Source organism: Ooceraea biroi, chromosome 11, assembly GCF_003672135.1.
Source record: "Ooceraea biroi isolate clonal line C1 chromosome 11, Obir_v5.4, whole genome shotgun sequence".
Classification (NCBI taxonomy): domain Eukaryota; kingdom Metazoa; phylum Arthropoda; class Insecta; order Hymenoptera; family Formicidae; genus Ooceraea; species Ooceraea biroi.
Genome location: NC_039516.1, coordinates 12980575 through 13008467, shown reverse-complemented (window position 1 = coordinate 13008467; position 27893 = coordinate 12980575). Strand labels below are relative to the sequence as shown.

The 27893-nt window shown below is 40.2% G+C and overlaps 4 protein-coding genes, 1 long non-coding RNA gene and 2 other non-coding genes across 12 annotated transcripts; 3 read left to right on the top strand and 4 right to left on the bottom strand.

The window, feature by feature from the left end:
- Positions 1–1932: 1932 nt before the first annotated feature.
- Positions 1933–12378, bottom strand: LOC105275342 (constitutive coactivator of PPAR-gamma-like protein 1 homolog). 6 transcript variants are annotated; one of them, XM_011332110.3, is made up of 16 exons: positions 12257–12378; positions 10898–11313; positions 10646–10818; positions 10439–10552; positions 10161–10307; positions 9711–10077; positions 9336–9587; positions 8861–9244; positions 8643–8781; positions 8450–8575; positions 8223–8340; positions 7829–8129; positions 7084–7328; positions 5767–5895; positions 5581–5681; positions 5356–5497 (listed from the first exon to the last, which is right to left on the bottom strand). In XM_011332110.3, the coding sequence occupies exons 2-16, from the start codon at positions 11103–11105 to the stop codon at positions 5356–5358; spliced, it is 2946 nt and encodes a 981-aa protein (XP_011330412.1). In that variant the 5' UTR covers positions 11106–11313; positions 12257–12378. The 6 variants fall into 6 exon arrangements, 5 of the variants coding, with proteins under 5 accessions (XP_019885906.1, XP_011330412.1, XP_011330413.1 ...); XM_020030347.2 differs by lacking the exon at positions 12257–12378 and having other exon boundaries at positions 1933–5497; positions 10898–11105; XM_011332111.3 differs by lacking the exon at positions 5356–5497 and having other exon boundaries at positions 5581–5673.
- A 107-nt stretch (positions 12379–12485) lies between these two features.
- LOC105275335 lies at positions 12486–13325 on the top strand. Its single transcript, XR_893225.2, has 2 exons — positions 12486–12817; positions 12906–13325. It is a non-coding gene; the product is annotated as an uncharacterized LOC105275335 (long non-coding RNA).
- LOC105275336 (endoplasmin) lies at positions 13022–16694 on the bottom strand. Its single transcript, XM_011332106.2, has 4 exons — positions 16505–16694; positions 16332–16418; positions 15401–16007; positions 13022–15186 (listed from the first exon to the last, which is right to left on the bottom strand). Exons 1-4 carry the CDS (start codon positions 16548–16550, stop codon positions 13554–13556), a joined length of 2373 nt encoding a protein of 790 aa, XP_011330408.1. The 5' UTR covers positions 16551–16694; the 3' UTR covers positions 13022–13553.
- Positions 16695–18300: 1606 nt separating this feature from the next.
- On the top strand, positions 18301–22377 carry LOC105275334 (calcyphosin-like protein). The gene is made up of 5 exons (XM_026973862.1): positions 18301–18972; positions 19994–20150; positions 20455–20632; positions 20794–21003; positions 21100–22377. The coding sequence occupies exons 2-5, from the start codon at positions 19996–19998 to the stop codon at positions 21199–21201; spliced, it is 645 nt and encodes a 214-aa protein (XP_026829663.1). The 5' UTR covers positions 18301–18972; positions 19994–19995; the 3' UTR covers positions 21202–22377.
- A 481-nt stretch (positions 22378–22858) lies between these two features.
- Positions 22859–22929, bottom strand: Trnag-gcc. Its single transcript has one exon. It is a non-coding gene; the product is annotated as a tRNA-Gly (tRNA).
- Positions 22930–23214: 285 nt separating this feature from the next.
- Positions 23215–23286, bottom strand: Trnad-guc. The gene has a single exon. It is a non-coding gene; the product is annotated as a tRNA-Asp (tRNA).
- Positions 23287–23900: 614 nt separating this feature from the next.
- LOC105275333 (27 kDa hemolymph glycoprotein) lies at positions 23901–27147 on the top strand. Its single transcript, XM_011332104.3, has 4 exons — positions 23901–24173; positions 25990–26469; positions 26638–26797; positions 26898–27147. Exons 1-4 carry the CDS (start codon positions 24140–24142, stop codon positions 27031–27033), a joined length of 810 nt encoding a protein of 269 aa, XP_011330406.1. The 5' UTR covers positions 23901–24139; the 3' UTR covers positions 27034–27147.
- Positions 27148–27893: the final 746 nt, after the last annotated feature.

Below are 27893 nucleotides of genomic sequence, written 5' to 3'. Positions count from 1 at the left end.
ATCGATGTGGCTTGCGTTTATATAAATGCGAGGACCGCGATTGTGGGGTCGGCTACGTGCAGCGAGCGATCTCTCGAGTCTATGAATTCCCTCGCGGCGTTCTGCGACTTGATGCATCGCCAACTAATTGATTAACTATCTCTTCTCGCTCTACAGTACAGCTTTTCCTTTTTTTTATTCCTCACGATGTAAAATTTATATTTCCCTTTGATACCCGCCCGTTATAACAGCATTGAATCTGAAAAATGTACCTGAACTGTAATCTGATTTGCACTGACCGACCCATCGAGGTCAAATTATATGATTATCGATACAGTTTAGCGCACGTATAATTTTCGGATCAACGAACGGATCAACGAAGAATCACTCTCTCTCTTTCCCTCCCGCTCTCCCTTTGCTACTTCTCTTCAGTAAACCGGAAAATCAAGTAATATTCCGGACGCAATTACAGTTGTTTCGATTACAAAGTTTCGAAGAGCATTTTCTTTCCTTTCGTATAAGGATACAAGTGGTACGCTTTTCTTTTTTTACATATCTTATGCGCTTTTGCGTTATATTTTCCTTTCTTTCTTTCTTTCTTTCATTCTTGCTTCTTTAAGTATAGGAAGAGGAAGTAAAAACAAAAATAAACGTACTAATTATTATCAAACATACATCGTTACCACGCATATGCGTATAATCTTTTCCTTCTCTCAGCTATGAAAAATAATAGCAGAATATACGTTATGTAATATTTAATAAGAATATATAAGGTGTACGTGCCGGGGCCCACTGCGTTTTTCAGCTACATCAATAAGTGTTTAATTCTTTTTTTTTACTTTTTACTTTATTACATTATTACTTGCGTTTGCTATCGTTATTTTAGTTTATATCTCGTATTACGTATGTAAGCAAAACTACGGTAAGGAGAACTTAAAATTTAACATCGAGCGCGCACGGCAACTCAGAGGTTTCTTTTTCCCCCTCGTTATTATTATCCCTTAATATCGGATCGCTAGGAAAAATCGCAACTCTACTCACAAGGCGCTACAGCGAGAAGTTAAGAAATAAGAGAAAAACACGAATGGCACGTGGTCCATCACTGCGTGTGTACATCTAAAAAATATATGCAAAACGTCCTTCTACTCATTTTTTTAGCAATCATTTAAAACAAGTTGAAATTAAATGATCTCTTTTTTCTTTTTACATTTTTGCAAGGTAACCTAAGGTTCTACGAAGTAATACAAAACGAAAAAAAAAAGGAAAAGAAAAGTATAGTAATATATAGAAAGCGAAAGATTCTCTCGTCTGAATAAAGGATACAGTTATTTATGAATATACGTTTAGAGCGTTAATCGATGAGAGTTCTACTTGGCTGCGTTATTCGTGTAATATTCTGGTGCTCTAGGAAAAGTATAGTGTCATCGAAATCAAATGAAAACAGCCGTTTCCATTTCGAAAAATCGAGCATGTTATTTATTATGCGCGACGTTGCGCTCTCGCGCGAGAGTCGCGAGACTTGGCGCGATCCCGCGCGATATACCGTTTATTAATCGTTTCCTTCGTTACAGTGAACATCATCTGTCGTCCCAGCAAGATTATCGAGAGTTAGTATTTACTTGGTGTACAATTAATTTTCTGTTATTAATTATCTGTTCACAACACACAATAGATTGTTACTTCATAAATACAGTAGATTACTTGTAACTTTTAATGGTATGTCGGTATTATAGACGAGTTTCGTGGGCCCCTCTCTCTATCTTTCTCTCTCTCTCTCTCTCTCTCTCTTCTACTTATCACAACGAAAACCAGGCACGCCTCGACTCAAACGCGCCTGTTTTTTTACGTCGTTCGTGTTTTATGCAAGTTTCCCTTGTTTTCAACATTTTTCAACATTTCTGCTTTCGGTTGTATATTCAATATGGATTCCCTTTTTCATTCGTTTTCGTTTGCTTTTTTTTGCACAACGCCTCTGGCGTTCATATTAAATTATTTCACGTTATTATTATTATTATTATTATTATTATTATTGCATACTCATATCAGTGCAGCGGCAACTGATCACGTCACGTACATATCATATCATTATTTGCGTCCTTTATTTGTTTTTTTCTTTTTTTTTGTATCCGATATCAAGAGAGTTCGATTTTTCTCGGAAAGAAAATCATCTATCTTTACGTAAAAGCGTAAAGTGGCATTTTACACTCTCAAATTCGTATTTCGTCAGATTCAAGAAAGTCGGCTTCTAGTACGTGTTGTACGTTTGCGTGTATGGGTGTGTGTGTACGTGTATGTGGGTGTGCTTGTGTCGTGTGTGAGTCGTCGTCCGGAAACGACTTGTCAATTTTTCAAAATTTACACTCACAAAGGAATATCGTTACGGCGATCGTACTTAATGCATTTACAATGTAACTTGTAAAGTAACGTTACGTTAATTACGTAAGTTATGAGAGACTCGTACGACTTCGAAAATCATATATATTCCGTGTGTATATATTATATATCCGCGAAATGTGGAAACATTCGTTAAGACAAACTTGAAGCAAATGTCGACGATTTCGCATATGCATCGCGTGGAACAGTCGAATTATTTTCACATTATGCTCGGCGCACATTGAAGCTGACATTATTAGTTACACAATTCATCTCTGTTATTACTCATATATGTTATATATGTATATTTATATATATATTCTCTTTCTCTCTTTCTTTTTTCTGTTCCTACAAGCAACTCAGGGAACTGAGAGCTTCGGAAACGTAGAAGAACGTGGGATTCATTTTCTTTTTTCCTCGGCAAAATTTATCTTCAGATGTTCCATCCTTAACTATGCCATCTAAAGCACTTTCATCCTCTCTCCGTCTCTCTCTCTCCTTCTCATCATAGGATTTTACTCATTTAACTACTCTCAGGCTCGTTAACTGTCATTTTACTCAAATTATATAAAGTTTCTCATTGTCCTAATGCATTTTACGCAATAACAAATCTACAAAAATATAACATTTTATCTTATCATCTCTCATTATATTATCTCAATAAACGGTTTTCTCTTTTTACTCGCTTTAATCACCTCTACGTTCAGCACGTGTCTTAGACACGTTGCTGTTGCCCCATCTTTGTTATTTTAATAATCGTGTTCTGTCGTGCTGTCTTGCTCCATTTTTTTATTTTATTTTGCTGTTATATATCATTTGATAAAAGAACCCTTTGTCTCTCTCTCTCTCTCTCTTTCTTTCTCTTAAACTCCGATGATCTTTGGTAGAAAGTCTTTTAGACTATTCTACACATAAATAGTATATTTTTAACATAATCATCTCCTATCCTCCAATGCGGTGATGAGCACACGCGCACCTGAATTCTTTATGTACACCATATGTCAATCACACTGTGTCATTTCTAAAGTAACCGTTCATATGTACAATTAAATGAGGGACATCTCGAAATATGCTACATCAGACCAAGTATGCCCAATATATAGAATTCGTCTTTTTTTCTAAATTTAACAAATTCTCCAAATCTCTTCTCAAAACAAAAAGGTTGCCAAGTCGTGACTTATCGCGATAGACTTTCAACGTTTATTATTACCACTTTGCATTAAACTTTATATCAAACCAAAACTTAAAACATAATAGATAATAAAGGAGTACGCCAGAACTCGCAATGGAAATGAAATTAATGCTGTCAACGTTTCAACGACGACGAGACGACGGCCTCCTCGTCGTATAAATGACCGCGGATCAACGAAGCGAACACGTAACGCGCGTGTGTGTCGTAATGTAGCATACTTTCCAAACAATGTGCGAGGCGCGCCTCGAGGATGCCTCCTTCGACGAACGCGTCTACGTCAGGGATCCTCGTGACGAGCCTCACGTCCGCGGGACGTACTAGGTAGAAACGCTACCGTACCTAAAAACTTCAGATTTCATTCAAGTTCCACTCGTACAAATTCTCAAACGCAACAGCAAATAAATATATGACCTAGATTGCACGAGCGCACATACATACGACGATATACTACACACTGACGATACCGTGTATGTACATGCGCCCGCAGCGTAACACGCCACGTTATGTACATCATTATCGTGGCTCTTTCTCTCCCGTTCTCGTTCACTCTTCAATCTCCCGTTCGCACTCTCTTTCTCTCTCTTTTATTCATGCTCTCTTTGTCTCGTTCTCTCTCTCTCTCTCGGTTTCTCATGTACTCCTGACAACGTAAACGTACGTACATTGTTACATCTCTCCCAAGTACTCGTAGGTGCAACACATTCATGCAGGGTACACAGGCACAACTTACGTATAATATACTATATTGGAACTCTAATCTAAATCATATGTATATATATAAATATATATTTTACCTATATGAAAAGCATCAGTCTCCATGTGCTAGTGACTGTCTCAGTGCTCTGCCCGGCGTCTCTCTTATCTACAAGGAAATTTGTAAGAGCTAGTCGTGTAATACGTGTGTGTATGTGTGTGTGTATGTACGTGTGCCTACGTGTGTGCATCAAGCTACCTTCGTCACCGATCAGATCGCTGAGACGTGTCGTAGCGAGCATTTCATATAATACCGGAAAATATATATTTTCGTGTAAAAAAAATAATCACGCTCCTTAAGAATTAAATACTTATAGCAGCTGGCGACTTGTTCTGAATAGTAAAATTAGCGCACGCATACACTAATCAGTCGAGTTCCATTCCATGGTAATGTGAGCGAGACGTTAACTCGCTCTAGCACAAGCACGAGTTTTTTCTTCTCCTTCTTCTTCTCTTTGTCTATCTTATACAGAGTGGTACGTTTGGCAGTGACGATATCATATATCTTGTATATATATGTCAAGAACGGGTTAAAATCTTTCTGTCGCGCCGCCGGACTACCGGCACACCACGAACGAAGATCTCTTTTTTTGTCTCTTATTATTAGTTCAATATTTTGGCCCCATTAGAGCTTTAGAGATTACGGAGCTCTTGCGCACGTAACGTTTAATGGATAGTTCCATTCCGGATAATCAATTTCTCAAAAATAACTCTTTTTAATCCAGAAGTAACTTCTGTATACTCGTATTGCGGGATTTTTACGTAAAAGAATAAAATAAATAAATGCAAATGTTTTTTTTTACGTTTCTAAACTGCAATTTGTACCGATTGTAAGATAATGCGTTACGTGAGAAGCAAATTGTGGTGGAAACGTTATGTAACTTACGCACTACGTGCTACGTATAACAATTTTCAGCACGAACATCCATCCACGTGTTACCAGTGCACAATCGCTCGAAATATAAGTAGATTATTTGCAGTCTTGAGTCATCATCAGGGATTAATTAATGTCATCTTTCGAAGTTTCGTTTTTTTTTGTTTTCCTTACGTATTGACGTTTAATTTTCCGTGGCGACCGGAGTGACGAGCGGTGCGTCGCCTTGTCCCTTTTCCATACCCTTCACGGTTTCCACTGCATCATCGAACTGACCCGCCACCGGTAATGCATCTTTCGTCGAGTTCATGTTTGGAATTGCATCACTAAGAACGCAGCGAATGAGATACCACGAATTGTTATATTAATTAACGTGCATTAATAACGCTGAAAAGTTTAAAAGACTTACTTATAATCGGAGATTCCATCAACAGCGACTCCGCGATCCTTGCTATCTTTTTTCTCGATTTCCTTGGTCTTCTTGATAGCAGTTTTCTTTTTACTAGTTACCTAAACGATTGACAGAACTGTACAATCTTTTTCCACGGAAGAATTAAACAAACCGCGAAAGAAGAGATGAAACAAGACTTTATACCTTCATCTGAGTCTTCTTCCCACGTCCAGCGATGGGAGCACGGCTATTTCCACGGGTTTGGAACGTCGGTCGAGTCATTGGATGGAATCCACGAGGAAGACCGTATTTAAGCCCACCGATAGAAGTTACCTGTAAAACGTCCGTATTTAGATACGTGCAAGACTCGTTTTGCATGTTATATGCGCGTGTAAGTATTCTGACATATTGCACAAACTGTAGGTAACTGTTTTACTTTTACTGTTTACATTTGCAATATTTTTTATTTCTCTTACATCACGAATAAAGGATAAATCGTTTTATTTGCAAAGTATGTAAGAGATTTTTAGTTAGAAAATTTATAAGAACCAATAAAAGCAATTATTGTGCAATTAAATATTCACCACTTTGTCTCTTACTCAGATGATACTTACCACTTTTTGTCAAAATCTCTGAAAAACAAAGTGATGTATTTTTTTGTAGGTATATGTATGATTAATTTTACAATTAAACTGTAGAAATATAGGGTGGTTCACAATCCTTGTTTTTAGTAATAATTAATAACGGCAATAAAGTATTGTATGCCAGAGTTTACAATTTTCATTAAATTAACAAGGATACTTATAATATGAAACACTCAAAGTTGTATATAACAAAATTATTTCATTTAATACACTGCTAGCAGTTTACATACATGCTTCAGTCGATCAAGTTACTGTGAAACAGAAATTAAAACTAAGGAACACCAGTTAAAATACTCTGAGATAAAATATATAAAGACCTTTATTTTAACAACGTTTACTACATATATAAAAAGCATGCAAATGCAATAATAAATGATACAAAATCACAAAGCTGCAAAAAAGATATCATGTGAATATGAAACCGTTAAAACATCCTTCTCCCTTCGTAAAACGTCTAACAAGTTTATGTAGTAACGCGCATAAAATTTTATTACGAGAATAAATTTAATATGTATTTTATGTAAATCCTTCGACTTAACAATTTTCAAAAATTGATGTCGTGATTAAACTCCATTATGTATAAAAGCATGTATAAGCATATACAAAAGTTATGTAAATATAAGCAACTAACTCTGCGTTCAATTAATTTACGTGATGTCCTTCCTAAATGCACGTACTTCCCGACCACACCATAGCGACGTTAAATAGCGAAAGCGGACTACTCAATATCCTCAATGTTCCCTAAAATCTGTTCAGAATTCGTCGTCATCATTTTGTGATTCTTGCGTATCCTATATTACGCGCAACGAGATACCGAACCACAAAATTGTAAAATTGTGTGATTGCGTACCCCCTATTAAATTCTATCATGTCGTACCTGCGGTGGGATCCGTCCGCGAGGGTGTCCCTGCAGGGGCTGCGGCAACCGACCGGGCTGCCCGTAATTCGGACCCCACTGGCCTACTACAACTCCAGCGATTTCCAGCTGGCCGCCACGCGATGGGATAGGACGTCGCATTATGCCACGTTGCGGCATTGCGGGGCTGCCACGACTGCGCATCAGACTGTCGTTGATGGTACAGCCAGAGGGTAAGATATTCGAAGGAACGGACAGACGAATACCTGTAACAACAAGAAATTTCAGAATTTCGAAAATATTGTATGTGTAAAAAGATAAAAACTTTTTGTTAAAATTAATTATTGTTAACGTATGTGTGTGTGTGTGTGCAATAGCGTGTAACACAAATGCATCTCCGTATACTTATAAAAAAATTGTATCCTTTTCTTTGTGAAAAATATTTTGTCGCAGCTTGGAGATTCGCAAGGCTATATATAGATATATATGAACCTCACGGAGCAATTGGCTGCTTTGCTCTACTTCCATCCGAAGACGTCCTATTGTGAAAGATCATAGAACGCCAAGGAAACTGGAAGAGTTGCCAAGAGCGAGACAAATATCAAACATGACAGAATCAAGTATTTAGCTCCAGGTTTTCGGTTATTGGTCGCACGTTCTATCAACCAAGCTACTTTATCAAACTTATATTCTCTTTCCTACGATGTAATCTAACATTGTCCACGAAAATAATGTTAATTTTAAACGTGAGCAGCGTGTAACGTACCTGGTGTCACAGGTAAAGGCGGCCGTGCGAACGCAACATTAATTCCCTCAAGTATTGCCTTCCTCATTCTTTCAACCTTCACCACACGATCGATATGACCACTGCACATTTCCAATAAATTTTTCGCGATAGTAGCACGCGCCAAGGTGTGATGGAACAGCTTGCCGTCGAAATAAAGCCAAGGGCAACACATTAACCATGGGATCGGCGCACCACAAGCGTCGTTCGCCAGCAATGCGGTTTCCACACCGGCCATGAATAAGGTGGCTAGTTGTACGCCACGTGAGGTCACCAATGGAAGCTGCAGGCAAACGATACGTTAAAAATACGGCGTTAAATCGGATAATATTAATAGTAAAAATCTTAAAAGAATTGCATCGAGCTTTTATTTTACCTGCAGATCTTGCAAGTACTGAGCGTTCATGAGCTCCGGCGAAAAGGCTTGTGCGATGAAGGCGTCTAACTCCTGTCGGCGCAAGATCTTTATTTTATCAGAGAAGGACATGATGTATCTGCGTGGAAAAAAAGAGAAATTTATTAATGCAGGTTTCAATTTTTATGTTTTAGCCTCCTCGCAGCGACACACGAGTTCGAATAATTAGAGACGAGTCCAACGTTTACCTCAGAACACAAGCCATGACTAGGAGATGCTGCGGCACGTATGAGGTATTTAACATGAGAGGCGTGTCCGATCTCATGCAAGTCAGGAATCCTCTGAGCCTGCGTCGTTTGTCATCTATGACTGTGCTGGAGGGCAAAAAATGATGAGAGTTCGTACATTTTTGTTTTATCAGATAAAGTTTTGATCGCCTACCCGAACCACAAGCGTTGAATCGTGGGCACGCCCCAACCGATCTGCTCCGCCTTTACCAATTCAGGAGTCTGATATGGATTGGATTTGGACCACACCCATTCCTTTATTATCACGTCTGGCACCTCGACCTTTTCGCTGTCTGTAAGCGAAGCGCGCGAATTAATTTGCAAACTTCAGATTTTACACAGTAGACTTTTCTAATTTTTTGTTATACCTACCACCCTTTTCCTTATTTTTCGTAGCCATGTACATTCGATGATGAAGGTTGAACAGAATTGCGTACACCATCTGCCGGATCGGTCTGTAAATCACGTGAATGGAAGGGAACTCGCGATGGTTCTCGTCCTCTAGGAGGACCGGCAGCTTGATCTCGCCGGCAATGAGAATCTGATAGATGTGCGGCGACATCAGTCCTTTCTGATGACGCTCCGAGGCGGTGCGCATGACCTCCGGCGACGTGCTGGGAATACTGGTCGTTTTCTCCGGTTGCCTCGCGGAATCGGCCGTCGCGTGGGACGGCGACGTGGCGGAAGAGCTGCTGCTCGAACTCGACGAACTTATTAGGAGATTGTGAGTACCGTTTATTATAGCCTGCATATCACCTATTTTGAGAATTTCCGATATTTAATAGTAAATTTAATTTAATTTTAATTTAATTTAATAGAAAATTGAAGATTCGCTCGATAGACATACTTTGCTCTTCCTCCGCACGTAGAGTGTCGGCATCTCCATGACCCTGAATGCCAGGCGGATCAATTATGATCTGAGGTGCCGCTTTCGCGTTAGCCGTTGCCTGCTTATACGCGTTCAAGCTTTCGCGTTCGCTCTCCAAAGTCTCCGAGGCGAACCTTGACGTCTCCAGATTCGAATCACCTTCCGAGGCGGATGGAACGTCGGACAAGTTCGACTGAGTCTGCGAGCTCGATTTGGAATCCAATTTATGAACTGGAATAAAAATTCAAACTTAAATCTTTCAGATCAGCGTTGCAGCGTCGAGATGTCGAGACTCATGAGAGAGATCGCAACGCATCGCAGTACGTTCGCCACAAACATCTTCTAGTAGCGTACCTTTCGTCGGTTTCACAGGTTTATAGTGTAAAAATCCTTCCTTCGTCCCATTTAAATAATATTGAACGGACTGCCTCAATTTCGAAGACCTTGGATCGGAGATAGAACCGAAGACTTTTTGAGAAACGCTATCCAGTTCCACAGACGGGAGTTCCCTAACGAAATTAGCAATTGTCTTGATCGTTTGCTCGACGTTCGTCTTGTTGTGATTGGTGTTGATGTTCAGCTTCTTGTAAAAATCAGCCAAGTCGTTCTCGGTCAATATGTAATTTCCAAGCAAGGCAGCCAGTATACAAAGCCGGTCGGATGGTATGTTGAGAGTTTTAGTGAGTTCAGAAAGCATGTATTCTTTCGTGTCGAGAGAACCCTGTAAGAATACATTTGTTACGTTGCAGCGAGTTATTGCTACAGAAAATACGATAATATTATCCGTTTATTGAAATTACGTACCTTGTACGTAAGTTTTAATTGTTCGGATGAGAAATAACGCGGAGGATCGAATGCAGCGTACTCTGCGTCGTCAGCTATCAGTCCATTGTAATTACTCTCACGACAATACGCGATGACTTCTTGGTGATGGTCATCCATGCTACATAACTGTTAAAACGTTTGATTTAATTTAATTTTGTTTTTCAGTGCTTTGGAATTGTCGCAACATCTTATTACATTTTTTTCCAACTATCTTTTTAATTAAAAGATATGAAAGAAGAAGATGTTCGTTAACTTACAACTGTGACATTCAGGTGCCTGAGGGCCATGCGTAAGCTGGTTCTTAAACACGGCGGAGGGGTCCACCAGATTTTCGGCGGTGGAGTGCCTTTCGTTGCTATGTGTTTTAAGACCTTGATATTTTAGAAAGATAGTTTCTCTTTGTGAGTTGTATTCTTGCACAATTGCTCCAAAGACATGAAGGCTGCTTGTGTGAGGGAACTTACATTGTTAACCTTAGCGCGCACTTGCAGCTGTTGCTGTACCCAGTCGACTCGCCGAAGAGATTCGAAGGAACCATTAAAGAATACAGCTAGCTCCAACCCTGACATCTCGGTCGCTTGTATGAGGACTGCTAAAAATTGGAGCATGCGATTCCATTGCCCACCGCATGCCCAATCTGCATTGAAAAGTCGGCATTGATTATCAACGACTCTCGCTGAGAGGAATCATGTGGAATCTGTCACTTTGTCGTCTACCTGAGAAGTAGCCACCATACAATCGATCTAGACAACATTCTCCATCGAGAACCAATCTGAGTTTCCCAGAATTATGCAGCTGCCCCTTAATCATACGATTACGTTGCCGTTGGACAACTAGGCGCGCGATCTTCAACAAGTCCACAGGCATGGATCCCCCCTGCACGCAGTTGCTGTCCAAGAAAGTTTGCAAGTCCTGAATGCCCATGTTCTTAGAATTATTCTACTTGTATTCCCAATGCGAGTAAAGACAGTTTGTTTGAATTCTTCCTCTTTAACGATGGTGTCCTTTTGTTTTGCTTTTAATTATTTTTGCTGTTTTCCAGTGATGTTTTGCCCTTTTTTATAGTGGTATGTTTTTGAAATGTGTTTTTTAAGACGTGAAGGAACCTAATTTCAGTTTCGAAAACTTCAATCTGTAAAAACAAAAAGGAAATCTTTATACGATCCATAGGGTTGTCTTATATTTTGCAATAATATGTGCGTATCATGTTTTACGTGACTTTCCCAGCGGCCTTGTTTGGGCTTTGATGTGGCCAATGATTTTGGCAGAAGCAGAAGCGATCTACGAGATTTCCGAGAAGGGATCAGACTCGAGCCGCCCGTTACGAGTTAACGCGAGAAGCCGCGACCCGATCGCCGATCTCCTCCGCCACCCAATTATCGTGTTTTGACATCGGAGTAACAAACTACGTCATTTTTCGCGAATAGTATATATATTTTTAATCCACCCAACCATTGCGGATCTCGCAAGTGGAGCCAAAGAAAATTTTACCGTAAACCGAATACCGTGAATGCACGATAGTACCGCTCGTTCGCAAATTCCTCGGTACAACCTACATTAAAAGAAAGAGGGGAGACAACGTCAGCCTCGACGGGAGAGGAATTTCCGCGAACGGAGCAACCGCCGCCGCCGCCGCGACGTTCACGGGGGAGGAATGCCGGCCGGTGGGAGTCCGCATCCTCGAAATCTCGCGAAACGACGCCATTTACTTTGTTTACAGGCATATTGGAGCAAATCGGCCCCCCAGGAGCGTCGTTACCACGTCGTCCGTGCCAGACGACCCGCGGTCCCCGGTTCGTCGGCTCGGCGGACGGTCGCTGAGGCGGGAGCGGGACGTGCGTATCGCCCGGCACGGAGCGGAGAAACGGGACGGATAGCGTGCCGGCATAGCGAGGGACAGCTGAATCGGCGTGACGACCGCCGTCTCGACGACGGCGGTGGCGGCCGCAGTGCAGACGTAGTGATCGTAGGAGAAATTTAGGACGACGCTTTGGGCGAGCTCTCGCGCGGATTCGCGGCCACGCAATCATATACGAGCGATCCGCGCGAGTTGCCGCGTCGCGCTACGTACTTACGTTAAATCATCGTTAATCATCGTGGCCCCAAAGAAACACAAAACACACGGGCTTTCGGTGTTGGATGACGTCGGATTCGAAAACGGAAATGAGCGCCCGGCCGACAGTGGCGCGTGCGACGACCGCCCGGCGCGGCGCGCTGATTGGCCGCCGGCGGAACGCCGGAAATGCGCCACGCGCCGTTTCCCCCAGGACCGCCCTAGGCGCCAACTGCTCAATGAAAATTCCCCCGCTCGCGTTCGCGCAGCGATTTTTCGAGAATATTATTGATCGCGGTGCAACGAGCTCGCGCTGTCGCTCGCGCGATATCGCCAGGATCAGTAACCGGATACTGCCGATAAATAAAATGAACGATGACGTAGATCGTCAATTTCAATGAGGACTTCTCGGCGATGAGTCGATGACGATACCACGGAGACGTGTCGCGATCGACGAATTCTAGAAACATGGAATTTGTTACGAAATATTAACGGCGCGAAATTTGGATGAGATTTGATGGAAAATCTCACAAGTGTTTATCTTAGAATTTGAAATTTATCAAATTACTACGCGTTAGCAAACGTAAATCTGATATTGGAATATTGTAAAAATTTTAATTAATTTTCTAACATATACACTCAATTATATAATAAAAAATATTCTTTCGCAGAAAGGTAAATCTGTAAGAAAATATTGGCAACGTATAAAATTGTATGGTTATCCTGGGAGCTGAAAGATAAACGAGATAAGAGATTCAATTCAGCAGAAATGTCCTTACAACAGATATATATGTATATACATCATTTTAATATAATTTGTTTAATATAATTCATGTACAAATACTCACACACATCGCAAACATACCTTACGTCACTAACACTCAGTCAGTGCTTTCTTTATAATTTTATATATTACTAAAAAAGATGTGGAAGATCAAATGTAAATTATATTTAATTCATAATTATATAGGGAATAAATTATGTATAGAGCTCTCTTAAATTTACAATTTCGTCGATACCAATGAGGAACACGATACAACGCATGTATGATTAATGGCGTTAAATATAAAGAAGAAAAGAAAAACAAAGAACACCGAGGTATGTCTTGAAAAAGTCTTGAACGTCTCGATTCTCGTATTTAACAACATTGGGCATCTATAGAAATTTGCACGATTCCAGGCCGAATTGATAGATTGATCCAGAATCCAGATGCTGTGTACTTGGCAATCTTGGCAAAACACGGGGTAACTATACATCATGGTATAGCTACAGCGCTCTCTAGAATAAAGTCTTTCGTTGCCTCACGTGCCTCCGCATCATTACAACTCGTCGTGTTCCTCGTCCTTGTCATCCTCGGCATCGAGGTCCGACACCCTCTCCGTCTCGGCATCGTTGCTCGCCGTCTCCTCCTCGTGCGACTCCTCCTCCTCGGGCACTTCGTCAACGGAGATGCCCAAGCTCTTTCTCATCAGCTGTTCGACGCTGTCGGCGAAGCTGGCGGTCTCGCGCAGCATGTATCCCGATCGCAGGGTCGCCGTGCGGAACATCATCAGAGCCATGTCCTTGGCCGTCTGGTCGGACGACTCAACCTCGACTCTGCGCAGCAACTCCCTGATGAGCGGATGCCTCGGGTTAATCTCCAGCGTCTTCTTCTGATTCAGGTAGTAACTCTTCTGTGGATCGTCGGTCTTCTGATGCGCGTTCGAGATCGCCAGCCGCTCCATGTTGCCCGTCCAGCCGAACATACTGGCGACCAGGGCGCAGGGCGAGTCGGTCAGGCGCTCGGACACCTGCGCCTTGCTGATGTGCTCCTTCAGGATATCGTTCAGCCATTTCACCAAAGGCTCGAACGTCGTCTTCAGCTGTTCCAATCGCTCCTTCGCCTGCTCGCCCTCGTCCAGCGTGAAGCCCTCCTTCGCCACGTTCTGGAACTTCTTGCCCTCAAATTCCGGCAGTGCTGAGAGTGCATATTCGTCCACCGCCTCGGTCAGATACAGCACCTCGTAACCCTTCTTGTCTAGCCTCTCGACGAACGGCGACTTCTTCACCTCGTCCTCCGACGAACCAGCGATGTAGTAGATGTACTGTTGCTTAGGCTTCATGCGGGAGACGTAGTCGGACAGGTAGGTGAGCTCCTTCTGCGTAGACGACTGGAACTGCAACAGCTTCGACAACCTCGCGCGGTTCTGCGCGTCCTCGATTATACCCAGCTTGATGTTCGTGCTGTACTCCTTCCAGAAGTTCTGGTAGTCGTCCTTGGAGATCTTCTTGATCATGTCCAACACCTTCCTGACGAGTTTCTTCTTGATGACCTTGATTAACTTGTGCTGCTGAAGGTTCTCACGCGAAACGTTGAGCGGCAAGTCGTCGCTGTCCACGATACCGCGAATGAACGACAGGTAATTCGGCATCATGTCGGTGAATTTGTCAGTGATGAAGACTCGCCTTACGTACAGCTTGATATTGTCGGACTTGGTGCCGTAACGATTGAAGCTGTCACCCGGCTGTACCGGTGGGATGAACAGAACGGATTTGAACGTCACCTCGCCCTCCGCGATGAAATGTATCTTCGCTAAGGGCTCCTGATTGTCCTTGGTAAGCGTCTTGTAGAACTCGGTGTACTCCTTCTCGTCGACTTCGCTCGGCTTCAGCGTCCAGATCGGCTTCGAGTCGTTTAACAACTCCCAGTCCCACACGGTCTTGTCTATCTTCTTGGGCTTCTTCTCTTCGTCCGTGTCCTCTTCTACCTTCGCGTCGTCCTCTTCCTCCGTCTTGTCGCTATCTTCTTCTTCCTTCACAGGTTTCTCATCGTCTATGTCTTCTGCATCGACCTGCACAACTTTGCTGTTCCACAAGTATATGGGGAAGTTGATGAATTGAGAGTACTTCTTCACCAAGGTCTTTATCGTGTCCGGTTCCAAGAAATCCACTGCTTCATCCTTCAAGTGCAAGCTGTAAAATAAAATTAAAAAGGAATTTATTTTTTATTTTATTTATTTTATTTTATTTCGGAATTTTTTTTATTACGGAACAATAATGACCAAACAAATTTTATATTAAAATCGTTAAGCTTTCTACAAATTCCAAATTTTTTATATAAATGAATTTTTATCTAAATAAATTTTTTATATAATGAAAACATCTTTTGGAAAATTCTGCAACTCACCTTATGGTTGTTCCCCTCTTCAGAGTGTCTCCTCGTGGATCTTCAACGATACTGTAGTTGGAACTGTCGGATTCCCAAATATACTGTTTGTCATCGTTGTGCTTGGTGGTAACAACAACAACATTCGCGACCAAGTACGCGGAATAGAAGCCTACGCCGAACTGACCGATCATGTCGTTCATGTCTTGTGCGTTTGTGACGTCTTGCATTTTTCCTAAGAATTCTGCCGTACCGGACTTTGCGATGGTTCCAAGATTGCTCACCAGGTCTTGCTTTGTCATACCAATACCCGAATCCGTTATATGTAACACCTTGTTGTCCTTATCGGCCTTTATTCTGATAGCCAGTTCGCTGTTAGTGTCCAAGACGCTCTTGTCTGTGAGAGACAACAGCCTGATTTTGTCGAGAGCGTCCGATGCATTCGAGATCAATTCCCTGAGATAAATCTCCTTGTTACGATAGAGAGAATTGATAATGAGTTTCATCATACGATTGACCTCAGTCTGGAATGCGAATTTCTCGGCCTTTTCTCTTAGCTCCTTCACTTGAGCAGTGTTCAGGCCATCTATTTTTATTGCTTCCTCTTCCCTTTGTACTGCTTCATGATCTGCAACAAAATTTTAATTTACATTTCTTGTTTACATAAACATAAAATTTATCTCATTTTATCTCTTTAGATTTATGGATTTTGACACCATGCTTAACAGATCTATAAAATAATTACATTTATTTATATTTTACAACGTTTAAATACCAATTATGTGACATATTAACATGTGAATTAAGCAAAAACTATTGCAAAAAAATTTACACTAATTTTCAAGTAAGTCTACACAAGTTCCTCGCACTTGTGACAATATTTTTTTCAAAAATCCTATCATACCATACGAATCAAGTTTTTCGTTCATAAATCAAATTATAAGACAATAACCTGTTCGCGATGCTTCGCGACTGGCACCGAGATCGTTTTCCACGGTGCCGACATCCTCGTCGACGTCATCATCGGCCCGGACGACCCCTAAAGGGCACATAAGTGTGTAAATTATTGGCTCCGTCGAAAATAAGAGAACTGGTTCAGTTTAGAATTATACGAGGCATGCTTACCTGCCAACAGGAATAAACCTGCGATAAGTATTACAAGTTTTTTCATCGTCGCCGCAGTACGAAGAACCGGAGCGATTTAACAAAAAGTTCAATCCACTGGAAAACTGGCGAGCTACTCCGACACAATAACGTCCCGCTGTTTTCTCACTAACTGTCACGGAACTGCCGCGAGAACGACGCGATATACGCGGAGCCGGCGGACCAGCCGACCAATCGCTTGCACCCACGGCAGCACGCGGCGGCCAACGGCGAGCGCGCCGGTCCAAACTCATCCAAATGTCGTCGCGCCATTGGTCTACCAGTTCCACCACCATACATGCGTTTTATCCTGTTCTAGAAGATTCACTCGTGTCTGCTCGTATCTGATACGCCGAGCGAGTTCGAGCAACGTGTGCACATTCTCGTCAATTTATCAGTGATTCCGCAGTGAGCAAAGCGACCAGAGCTGTCTCACTTCATAATCGTTCACTTCGATTGAAAGATTATCGAGGTTAAAATTATATAATTTTCACTTCGAAAGTTTCCCTCGGTAAAACAGGGATCTTCTAGTTGACAGTCGATAATAAAGAAACTGAAAGCGGCTAAAAATAAAAAGAATAAATTTGGGTAAAACAGATATTTCATGTTCTTCCCTTCAGACTGACCGAGTCAATCTAATTTACCGACAAGTTCAAATTGCGGGAATCGCGAGCGCGTGAGTACGCGAGAAAATCGCATTGAAAAGGTAAACAAAACGGTAAAAGAAATTTATTTCTAGAGAATAAATAATGTCGCATGCTTATGTCCAAGTCAATCACAACTCTCTCCCAACTTAGAGTCAGTAAAATATTAAAAAGGGCAATGTTATTTTTAAGACAATTATCATATGCGTTTGTTTGCATACGTGAGCTATAAATACTATACTAGTGATGTGTCCACTCTTAACAAAAGTGGAAAAATGTCAGGAAATGTCGCGTAACAATTGTTAAGTAAGTTATATAGTACCAAAGCGACTACGTTAACGGCACTATTACGTCTGCCTGACTGTAAGTAGAACTGATCAACTATGTACGATAATTTATCTAGTTCGTATACGTGCTTTCGCATGATGTGCCCTTTGGTAACGGTGTTATCGATGTCGATCTGATGTATAGGGTCAAGGTAGAATTATCACGCCTTGTGGAAACCAATAGTCAGTCAGGTGACGTGCTACGAATGATAGCATATTAAAATAACAATGAATTATACATTAGAATATAATCCTCCAACGTATGAAACGTTAAATATTTCTTTGTAGAATTCATTGTTGCACTTCTTGCAATGTCTGGCAATAAATAAAACAAATAAAATTCTGATTTCAGGAATTTGGCATTCTCAAAATTTCGCACGGATTTGATTGAACGTACGCAGTTATTTTCCATCAAACTCCACACGTGCATCTTAGCACACACGTTCTGACATTGTCTAGCAGAAAAACATGGCTACACGAATTGGTGAATTCGCGATACCAACAATGACAGGATATGCGACAAATATAGCTCGTCCACGAGCTTCGGCTTATTGTCATCACGATTCGTTGTTTAAGGCGATTACATGATTTGCAGCGCAACGTGCAACGAAGCGTTGCGCGACACTCCCTTGAAAGATCCGAAGGCGCAGTTTCGCGATTAATGGAGCGAGAACGTTGCGAAAGTGTTAGGTATTATTGATATAGCAGGAAATCAGCCTGACATAACATGAATTTTTAATATAATAATAATATTTAACATAATATGAATTTATAAATATATCTAATAAAATAAGAGACGTCTAAATATTTGGTACTTTCAGGAAGATCGGCGCTCCATAAGTTCGCGGTTCATCAACAGTCTCCTAACTAAAGCACAGACTGATCAGACGATGCAGAAAGATACGTGGAATCACGCTTTTAAAAATGAAATTTATATCTAAATCTAAAAACAGAATAGGCCTCAACGATCTCCGATAATCCTACTCCTCGCCGAGGAGTATAGGGCTCGTCTCTAGCCCTCCTCTACACCCGCTCGCCGAGCAGGCAAATCGGCGTCGTCGATCGATCAATCAATCGGCAATCACGTGTGCAATCGTCTTCCGAAAGTTCGCAGGGCGATGCGATGCGTGTTGTGGCATGTCGGTCGTTATGGATACGTCGCGACGCTTCGGAGGCCTCCAGTGTATAGGCTTTTTCCCACACATCGTCCAGAGTGTATACGTAATGTGTGTCGTCCTCGCCGCCGCCGCGCTATAGGAGGTCTCGCGACAATCCGGCATGCTGAAGAATCACCACTCACCTTCCGGTGATCCTCTCGAAAAAGACGTGGCGCCGCGGCTGTCACCGACGAGGCAGACGAGCTCCTCCTCCGACTTCTTCTTTCCTCTGGTCCCGTGAACCGTCTTCTTCCTTGCACGTCTTGCAGACGCCTGCCTGCGTGGCTTCCGCTTAGTCTCCACCGGAAATCACAACAGCTGAGGTGAGCAAGTACTGTATTAATAATATTGAAAATACTAGTAATAATTTATTAATTTATTATAATTTAATTTACTATTAGATATATAATAATTAAGCTGTTATAACTACAAGTCGAAGAATCCCATACGATTTAATCACCGCAATGTGTTGGATAATTATTTGTATTTTCCACAACAAATTAATAATTTATTTCGGACATCCTGAAGTCCGCGATGGGATCTTTCATTTCATTTATTGTTCAGTATTTTATAAAAAAATTTATTATGTTAATAACGCAATTTTCTTGTGGAGCATCATTGCGCGACCGAACGTTCGTTGGAAGTTCTGCTTTTAAAATTCCATCTTATTCAGATTTTATTACTTCCGGCGTAAACAACGTGCTCGACTATTTTCGCGGATAGCGCCGCTCGTTCGTAAATATTTGATATCGCGCCGACGTTTCGACCAACCGAACGACAGGCTTTTCCACAGCTAAAATACGAAGTCGATATCACTGGGATGCGATTCCTCGTATTTTGCACTATATGCATGCATCATGCAAAAAATGCCGATCGATGTCATCAATATTATTTGTAGCGTGAATTATCGCTTCATCATCTCTACATAATGCTAAAAAATATCGATTCTTTAAATATTTACAGTTTTTAAACATTAAGATTGACGAGCGATGAACTATCTGTGAACATCGGCAATTCGGTTGGAAAGCTGGCGTTACTCCATTACCAAGTAATGAATTAACAAAGAAACGGTTAATCAATAATCCACTTTTTACTATCTCGATGCGCGACAGAAAGTTGTAACATTGTCGCTACTATAGCAAAATTGCGGTCTCGGTGGGATATCGTGCGCGCTTCTGATTAGAATTTTAATTAATTTCCGTTTCATTTGTAACAAGCGAGTATTACAAAATTAATGTCCAACTTTGGAGCGCCAGGTGTTCCAGCAGTTCCTGCTTCGCGCTTACTCCTTTCTCGCATCTGACTCACTCGTCACGTGAGCTAAATGAACGTTTCCTTTTCCAGCGATGTTTAATCAGAGACCTCAGAGTTCCAGCACGAGGCATGAGATCGAGATGATCAACAAGGCCCAACGGGCCGTACACAACACCACGGACACCATTGAGAAGTTGCGTCTGCTCTGCCTGGCCAGAGGTGCCAACGGCATTCTCGGTCTGGGTAGGTAAGTGCAAAAGCAATTTGTCATATTTATCCCAGTGCCACACGTGTACAAATGAGGATAAAATACCAGTTGCGAGACCTATAAAATTTCACATTAGTCATTCGCGGAGAAGATTGACGTCGCTATGTGCGTGCATCGATGATACGACGATACGATTCTGTCTATTTAATTCATAGGTGAATCAGCGTAATATCGCTGTCCTTGTACTTCGTTGACATCCATAATGATGTCCTGTAAAATCTGAATTCCGTCTCACGTAGCTCGTAATGTTTGAAAATAATAAATAACCACTGTCCCCTTTCAGAGTGTTCCGTCGTATGGACGAAGATGGCAATAAGAAATTGAGTCAGGAGGAGTTCAAGTTGGGTTTGGAGGAAACCGGCTTAGACCTGTCCGATAACGAGATCAATGACATCTTTGAAAAATTCGATACCAACCACGACGGAAATATCAGCGTTGACGAATTTCTCGTCGGTATAAGAGTAAGCTTCTAATCGAATCACGAAGCCGAATAAAAAAAATTCAATTGAAACCGCGAATTCAAGTAGCGATTCTCAAATAACTGCCCTTGAATAAACAGAAAAGAAATTCTACGTTTTTGCTGTAAAAAACTTCATCGACAAAATATTCTTTTGCCACTTAGCCACCGATGAATAACAGTCGCAGAGACGTCGTGGACCAAGCGTTTCGGAAACTGGACAAGACCGGGGACGGACGCATCACCATTGACGATCTCCGGGGAGTCTACAACGTGAAGTGCCATCCGCGTTACATCAGTGGCGAGGAGAGCGAGGAGACGATTCTGAACAAGTTCCTCTCGAATTTCGAGCAAGGCGGCAATGCGGATAACATCGTAAGTGTTTCAAACGCACTTCTCATGTATTAAATCCAACATATTAATCATCTACTGATAGATAACCGGTGTTTATTCTTCCCTCTGTTTTTGCAGATAACCGAAGAGGAATTCATGAATTATTACAGTGTCATTAGCGCGAGCATAGATCACGACGCGTACTTCGACTTGGTGATACGCAACGCTTACAAGTTGTGAATTTCAATGTTAATAAGTGAATCTCGCAAGATACTACGCTAATCTCGCTTGTATCTCCTCTCCGTTTAACGACAATCGCTGCGAGCGAATCCGCAATTAATGCGCACGTTGCTGTTCCGTTAAACGAACGTAATAAATTTTAATATCGCCATTACGTTATCGAGTGTGCCTTAGTCTGTCGTTAGACGCGCACGTATTTCACTAACCGCAATTTATAACCATGTGTTATCTCCAAATATCAGTATGTGAGTCGTCCAATCGTGTCTCAATAATCGGATCGCTAAACGGGATACGTGTACATAATTTTACAAATTGTTACAATGTCGTCAGAACATTCCGCCGATAAGTGAGAAAAAGTATGTAGAGATCGACCTTCAGGGAAGTCCGATGTAAAAAATTTACTTGTTCTTCTTTCCGCAATTTAGTCTTTCAGAAGTTCCACGCGCTGTTGGACAATTGAAGTAATTTTTTCACCTTTACTGACAATGAGAGTTGTTTGACAAACTTGTGAATAAAGTAGAAACGAAACGTGGGCCGATTTACCAACAATCTTCTTCTTCTTCTTTTCTTGTTCAACGTTTTATTAATTATTTGTAAGGAAGTTGGTTACAGGGACCAATTCTATAGAGCACGAGTCGCTATGTCGAGAGTCGAGATGTTACTTTGTCATTACTTCATGATCCACTTTCCTTGTAACGTAGAGGTTGAAAAGATGAAAATAAAAATGTGTTGATTCCCATGACAAATCGCGTAATGATTAATATGCAATGAGCGCTCTTCCATAAAAGAAACTTTTAATAGCATTTGTTAAGCGAGGCACAATTCAATCGGGACATGAACGAGCAATTATCGTATCGGAAGAACGTCGTAATATATCAAAAACAAGATTAGACTCGCATAAATAAAGCCTGCAATTAATAATGCATAGATAATTTCGACGTTCTCCCGGGAATGGAAACGACACTTCCGCGACATTGTCACATCAACATTTGCGAAATTGTACAATCTTTACGGAGGTCAGAGTAAAAGCAATATTCGTGGTAAAAATTTTGCGCAATGTAAGCACATAAATAATTATGACGCTTTATTGCTAATAAATCCTGTTATTGATAAGAAATAAGATTTTTCGGATGCTACCCTGTATAAATTAATTGATGATTAAAATGTTATATGCCTGCATTCAAAGTCCCAGTAAAATTTTATCGTAAAACAGATTTTAGTTTTGACGCCTTTGACATGCCTACGATATCAATAACGGTAAGTAGAAAATTTAATGATTGCTATGCAACAGTGAAAGTCCGAGAAACATCGAAGAAATGTCTAAAGGACATTTTACACATCCCTACGACGCCCTTCAGACTTTTGTGCTGTATGGCTTTCAATGTGAGATAAAGAAGAGAATTGCTACAATGGTTTTTTTCTCCTAGAATGTTGCCTGGCTAACATATTGGAGTTTCATCCAATATGTTAGCCACAAGATCACTTGGCGAGAAGCCGGTAAAGTGGCGCATAGTGTCTAAAGGGAATAATGTTAACGTCTTTACAGGATTAACATCATTAACTCCAGTTTTTGTTACATAATTAATAATGCGGTATAAAACTGCAAAAATTTAAATAACTTTACATTTTTATTTAATAAATTTAAACAAAATAAAGTTGCATCGGCCGGGAATCGAACCCGGGCCGCCCGCGTGGCAGGCGAGCATTCTACCACTGAACCACCGATGCTCGATGGTCTCACTTATTTAAAATATTTAAGAACCTGCTATATGAACTACATTTCCAAATTTTACAAAAATCTATAAAAATTTTTCAATCATTACATTTTAATAATTTTCTACCTTTTTTTAAAATATTACTTAACTGTTCTTCTTGAAGTTGAAGCTCACTTTCAGATGAAATTTGAATATCTAGTTTTATAAATAAAGAATTAAAATAAAAGAAAGTACATATAATATTCTAATTTTACAAATATACATTAAAAAATTATTTAACTGTCGTATAAAAAAAAAACTCCCCGGCGGGGAATCGAACCCCGGTCTCCCGCGTGACAGGCGGGGATACTGACCACTATACTACCGAGGACTACGTTGAAGACTTTCTTACTTCCAGAACACAAGATTAGGTTACGTGTAGTAAAAGTTTATAAATCTATCTATCGAAATAAATTTGTTTAAATATATCAAACTAAGAGAGTCTACTTATGCCTCACTTCTATCTAATGCTGTTATATCTCAAAAAATAACAAACAAAAATATCTATTATAATCTACAAGTGTAATCTCAACTTTTCCGTCTCATGTAGCAAAGTAGTGAGAGAATTAGATATTCGCGTCTCAAAAATTAGACAAATTTTACCTCGTTCTTATATCAACTCACGTGACTTACTTCGTGCAGTCATTTGTAAGAAATTTCTACGGTGATGTGGTGAAACATTCGTCATAACCGAACGTTCGTAAAATTTAGAACGCCGCATGTGTCGCAAAAGTGCTGCGCGCGCACATGAAGCCAGCGCGTTCGCCGAACGTGCTCAGTGGTGATGCGAGAAAGGGGGTTGTATATGCATCCCTTTATCTTGTCTTCTTTCTCTAGAATATTTTTTTCCACATTCTCTCTCTCTTTCTCCCTTCCATCTCTACAGAAGTATCAAAATGAGGAAAAAGATGTTACGTTAGACATTGAGCCCCCGCCAAGACTAGGGGGCCGTACCCCCAATCTATCTTACATCGTACGGTATTGGTTAAGGGCCGTTTTGCTGCGCATGCGCCAAAAAAAGCGGCAGTTGCATCGCAGCTATCCGTTTTGTGGTATCATTTATTGTATTGCGCTCGTACGGTGTACACTGCTGAGAGTCTACAGACGTGTTTATTGTACGCGAAGTACGCTGATAGTCATCGCAATATCTCCTTCGATTTGCCTTTCTGCCCTGTGGAGTCAACATGAAGTCCATCACTACCGCAGTGTTACTTCTTGGTACGTATTTCGACTAATTCTCTTGACCTGATTCAGTAATGATTAACGAGATCTTCGTCTTTCCTGAGTATCGCAATGCTAATTATTACAACAATGTACAATTTAATCGATTATTATTAATTTAATTGATAAACGACGTTATTAAGTCCTCTGAAGTTAGCTGTTCTTGACACGGTGTTATCTTTGTTCATATTCTAATAAAAAATATTCAAATATTTGAATTTTATTTGAATTTAAATTTGAAAAATCTATTTCCAACATAAAATTTGAAAAAAACTGTGAAAGCTTGCCGCATTAAAAAACCACGAACAGTGGTAGATTCACTGTGTTGTTAATCGCCGGTATTTTTGTACGACTCAATCAAGAGATTTATTAAAGCAACGCAAAGTTGGTTAAACCATGTAATTATCACGTAAAAATAGTGAAAATCGAGAAATGAAGATCTCTCAGCTCGAAATAACGATAAGCGTAATCTAGAGAAATTGTGGAATGTCTTCGATGTACGAAAATTGTTACGAAAGAATAATGTGGAGAAAGGTCCTGACTCATGCGTTTCTACTCTGCGTAATACTCTTTTCACCCCGATAAAATGCTGCAAATCACTGGGAAAGTTTTACGCGTGAGAACACTGTTCGAAATAATAGATACGGTCAAAGTCACGCTGCGAGGCGCTTCTAGACACTTTCTATCCTTTTCCTTCTGTCAAATGAGAAGAAGGATGGAGAGTGTCTGGAAGCGCTTCGAAGCGTGACTTTGATCGTACCCAATGTAAAATAGAAATATGTTATCTAAAAAAATTAAAATTTCTCTTTGAGGATTTTTTCCATGTAATAACTTTTTAATTCGTATTAAATTTTACTCGTCTGTAAAGTCATTCCAATGTGACGGTTAAAAAGTTGAGCAACTTTCGGGAATTTTTTTTAGTAAATTCAAAATCCAACAGTATAAAATTTTTTGTGACTTAAGCTACCTATAAAGAATATGAAACAATATAAAAAGTATTAAAATTAATTTTTTTAATGTTTTTTCAACGCAAAACTAGTACATTTATGTAGGGATGTCTCGTCAATTTTAATGTCCATAACGTCTATTATTTTAAAAATCGTGAAAGATACACGCTGAAACGTTGAAACGCCAATTTCCACTACCTAATATATAAGGGATCCTTGATTTATTACTTAATTATACCTTTCTTCGGTGTTGTCCCTTTTTTACTTTTTGTCTTGAGCTTGTTTTATCGTGTAAGCATACAACTTTCACAAAGGGATACGTGCTTTCCGGCCAAAAACACCCTGCGGACTACGAGCCTGCAGTTCCGAATCCCCAGTACCTGACTCGCCTCTATATCTATTGCAATTATTCGTAGAATCCCTTGGTGAAAGTTTTGTCTTTACATAATAAAAAAGCACAGTTAAGAAATAAATCAATGAAGGACCCCTTAAATTACTATGGCTTAGCTATACACCAACATCCCTGATTCGTTCAAAGCTATGAGAAAAGCAATATGGGCTACATATTGCCATGAAATCTCGAGGAGTTCACACATTTATCTATTAATTGTGCTAATCGGACGAATTATGTTGCCCAGAAAAACTTAATCAGTCGCATTTACTATGTATAAAAATTTCGACGAATTGTTGATTCATAATTCTGATTCTCTGCAAATTCTAAGAAAGTTAGCTCGTCAATCAAATATTCAGTTGCAATTTAGAAAGTCATCTTTCTTAGGAAATAAATTCCTCAATTTAGGAATTATCGTGTATCAAAGTACATATCACCTTGTAAAATTCTATAAAGCATAATTTTCTTATTTCAGTCCTCTGTACATCTGCATATTCACTTCCTGTCGAAAATCTATCATCCACCAACGATATTCTCAAGCAGCTTGCCGGCGCAGTGAATAAAATGCCGGAATTGAAGAACTTTAATACATCCGTAATATTCGCTATTAAAAAGGCGAGCGATCTTTTGACGAAGTGCGTTGAGAATGGCCAAGCGAACGCGTTCCAAGCTATCCTAACAACCCATGTGGAGATGACAGATTGTGTTAATTCATTAGTTAATGTCAAGGAGCTTACGGCGGAAATAGAAAAATACAAACCGACCGGCGAACTGGATGTAGTGTTTGAGAAGTACTGCAACAGGCGCTCGACTCTGCAAGGCTGCATGACCAAGTACATGAACACGATGGAGCTCTGCATGGATGAGAAAGAGAAAGAAACCAAGAAAATTATAATGAATGTCACCGCGTCACTGTTGGAGTTCCTTTGCCACAAAAACGGAGATCGCATTGGCCGTACGTAAAATGAATCGATAATTTCATATACGATATCTTTCAAGTCTTTGAAGGCTTAATTAAAAATCGAGTGTCTGGATGGCATTGCAGTTATCTTTTGAAATCTCGTATTAGTTTTATAAAAAAATGCCCATGTTAGTAACTCATCAAGTCATCTTATCTTTACAGTTTTTATGTTAACTGATGGACCCAAATGCTTTCAAAAGAAGGCGCAAGAGATTCAAAAGTGTGCCAATAAAACGTTCGGTAGCTACATACCGGATATTTCCTCTAATCTCGTAGGGTTGGATAATCTATTGAAGCTGAAGTTTGATCGCAATGGATGCATGTAAGTCACGCGAATAAACTGTTTCGTGTAAATGTTCTCAGCAATTATCTTAATACTCACATTTTAAGACATTGTCTATCTGGCTTTGTTTATTTCACAGGGACATAAGCAACTTCCAAACTTGTACGGTGGAAGAATTGGAGAAATGCGAGGACCCAACCGCTGCAAATATAGTGTTCTCCACACTCCGTTATGTTCAGAAAATAACGCCGTGTGAAAAATTACTAACAGCGTAATCTGATTAATTTTTATTCTGATCGACAATTCGCCGTTAATATTTAAACATTCTTTCTCTGTAACAGACAAAACTTTTTATACTTTTTTAAATAAATCTACATAATTTTCTCGCACTTGTTACGATATTTTTTCAAAAATCCTAACATAACATACGGATCAAATTAGTTAGCAAGTAACGAGTTAGCAAGAAGAAATATCAAATTAACGAACTGGCGAACCGCTCGTCGACAAAATAAATTTCTGCTGTTTTCCAATAACTGTCACGGAATTGCCGCGGAATGACGCGATATACGCGGCGAATCAACGACAGATTGCTTGCAATAGGAAATCTTCAGTGGACAGTTGATAAATACGAAACCTGTAAGCAGCTAAAAATCAAAATTAAAGTATTAATACTAATATATTATTACGCTACAATTTCAAAATAGATTGTGCACATTACATATTAAAGTAGAATAATTAAGTTATTATAACTACAAGTGAAGACTCCCATATCATATGATTTCATCAGATTATTGTACATCTTCTGCAACAGATTAATAATTTATTTTGATTATCCGTACGTTTGAAATTAGATCTTACACTTATTCAATATTTTATCAAAAATTCATTATGTTAATAACGCAAATTTTCTTGTGAAGCATTATTGCGTGATTAACATTGTTGAAAGAAATTGCTATTAAAATTCCATCTTATTCAGATCTTATTATTTCCGACGTAAATAACATGCTTGACTATTTTCGTGGATAGCGTAAATATTTGCGTTGATGTTCTGGTTACCAAATGACAGGCTTTTCCACACACAACTGAAATACAAGGTTGATATCACTACGATGAGATACTTGTACTTTGTACTGTA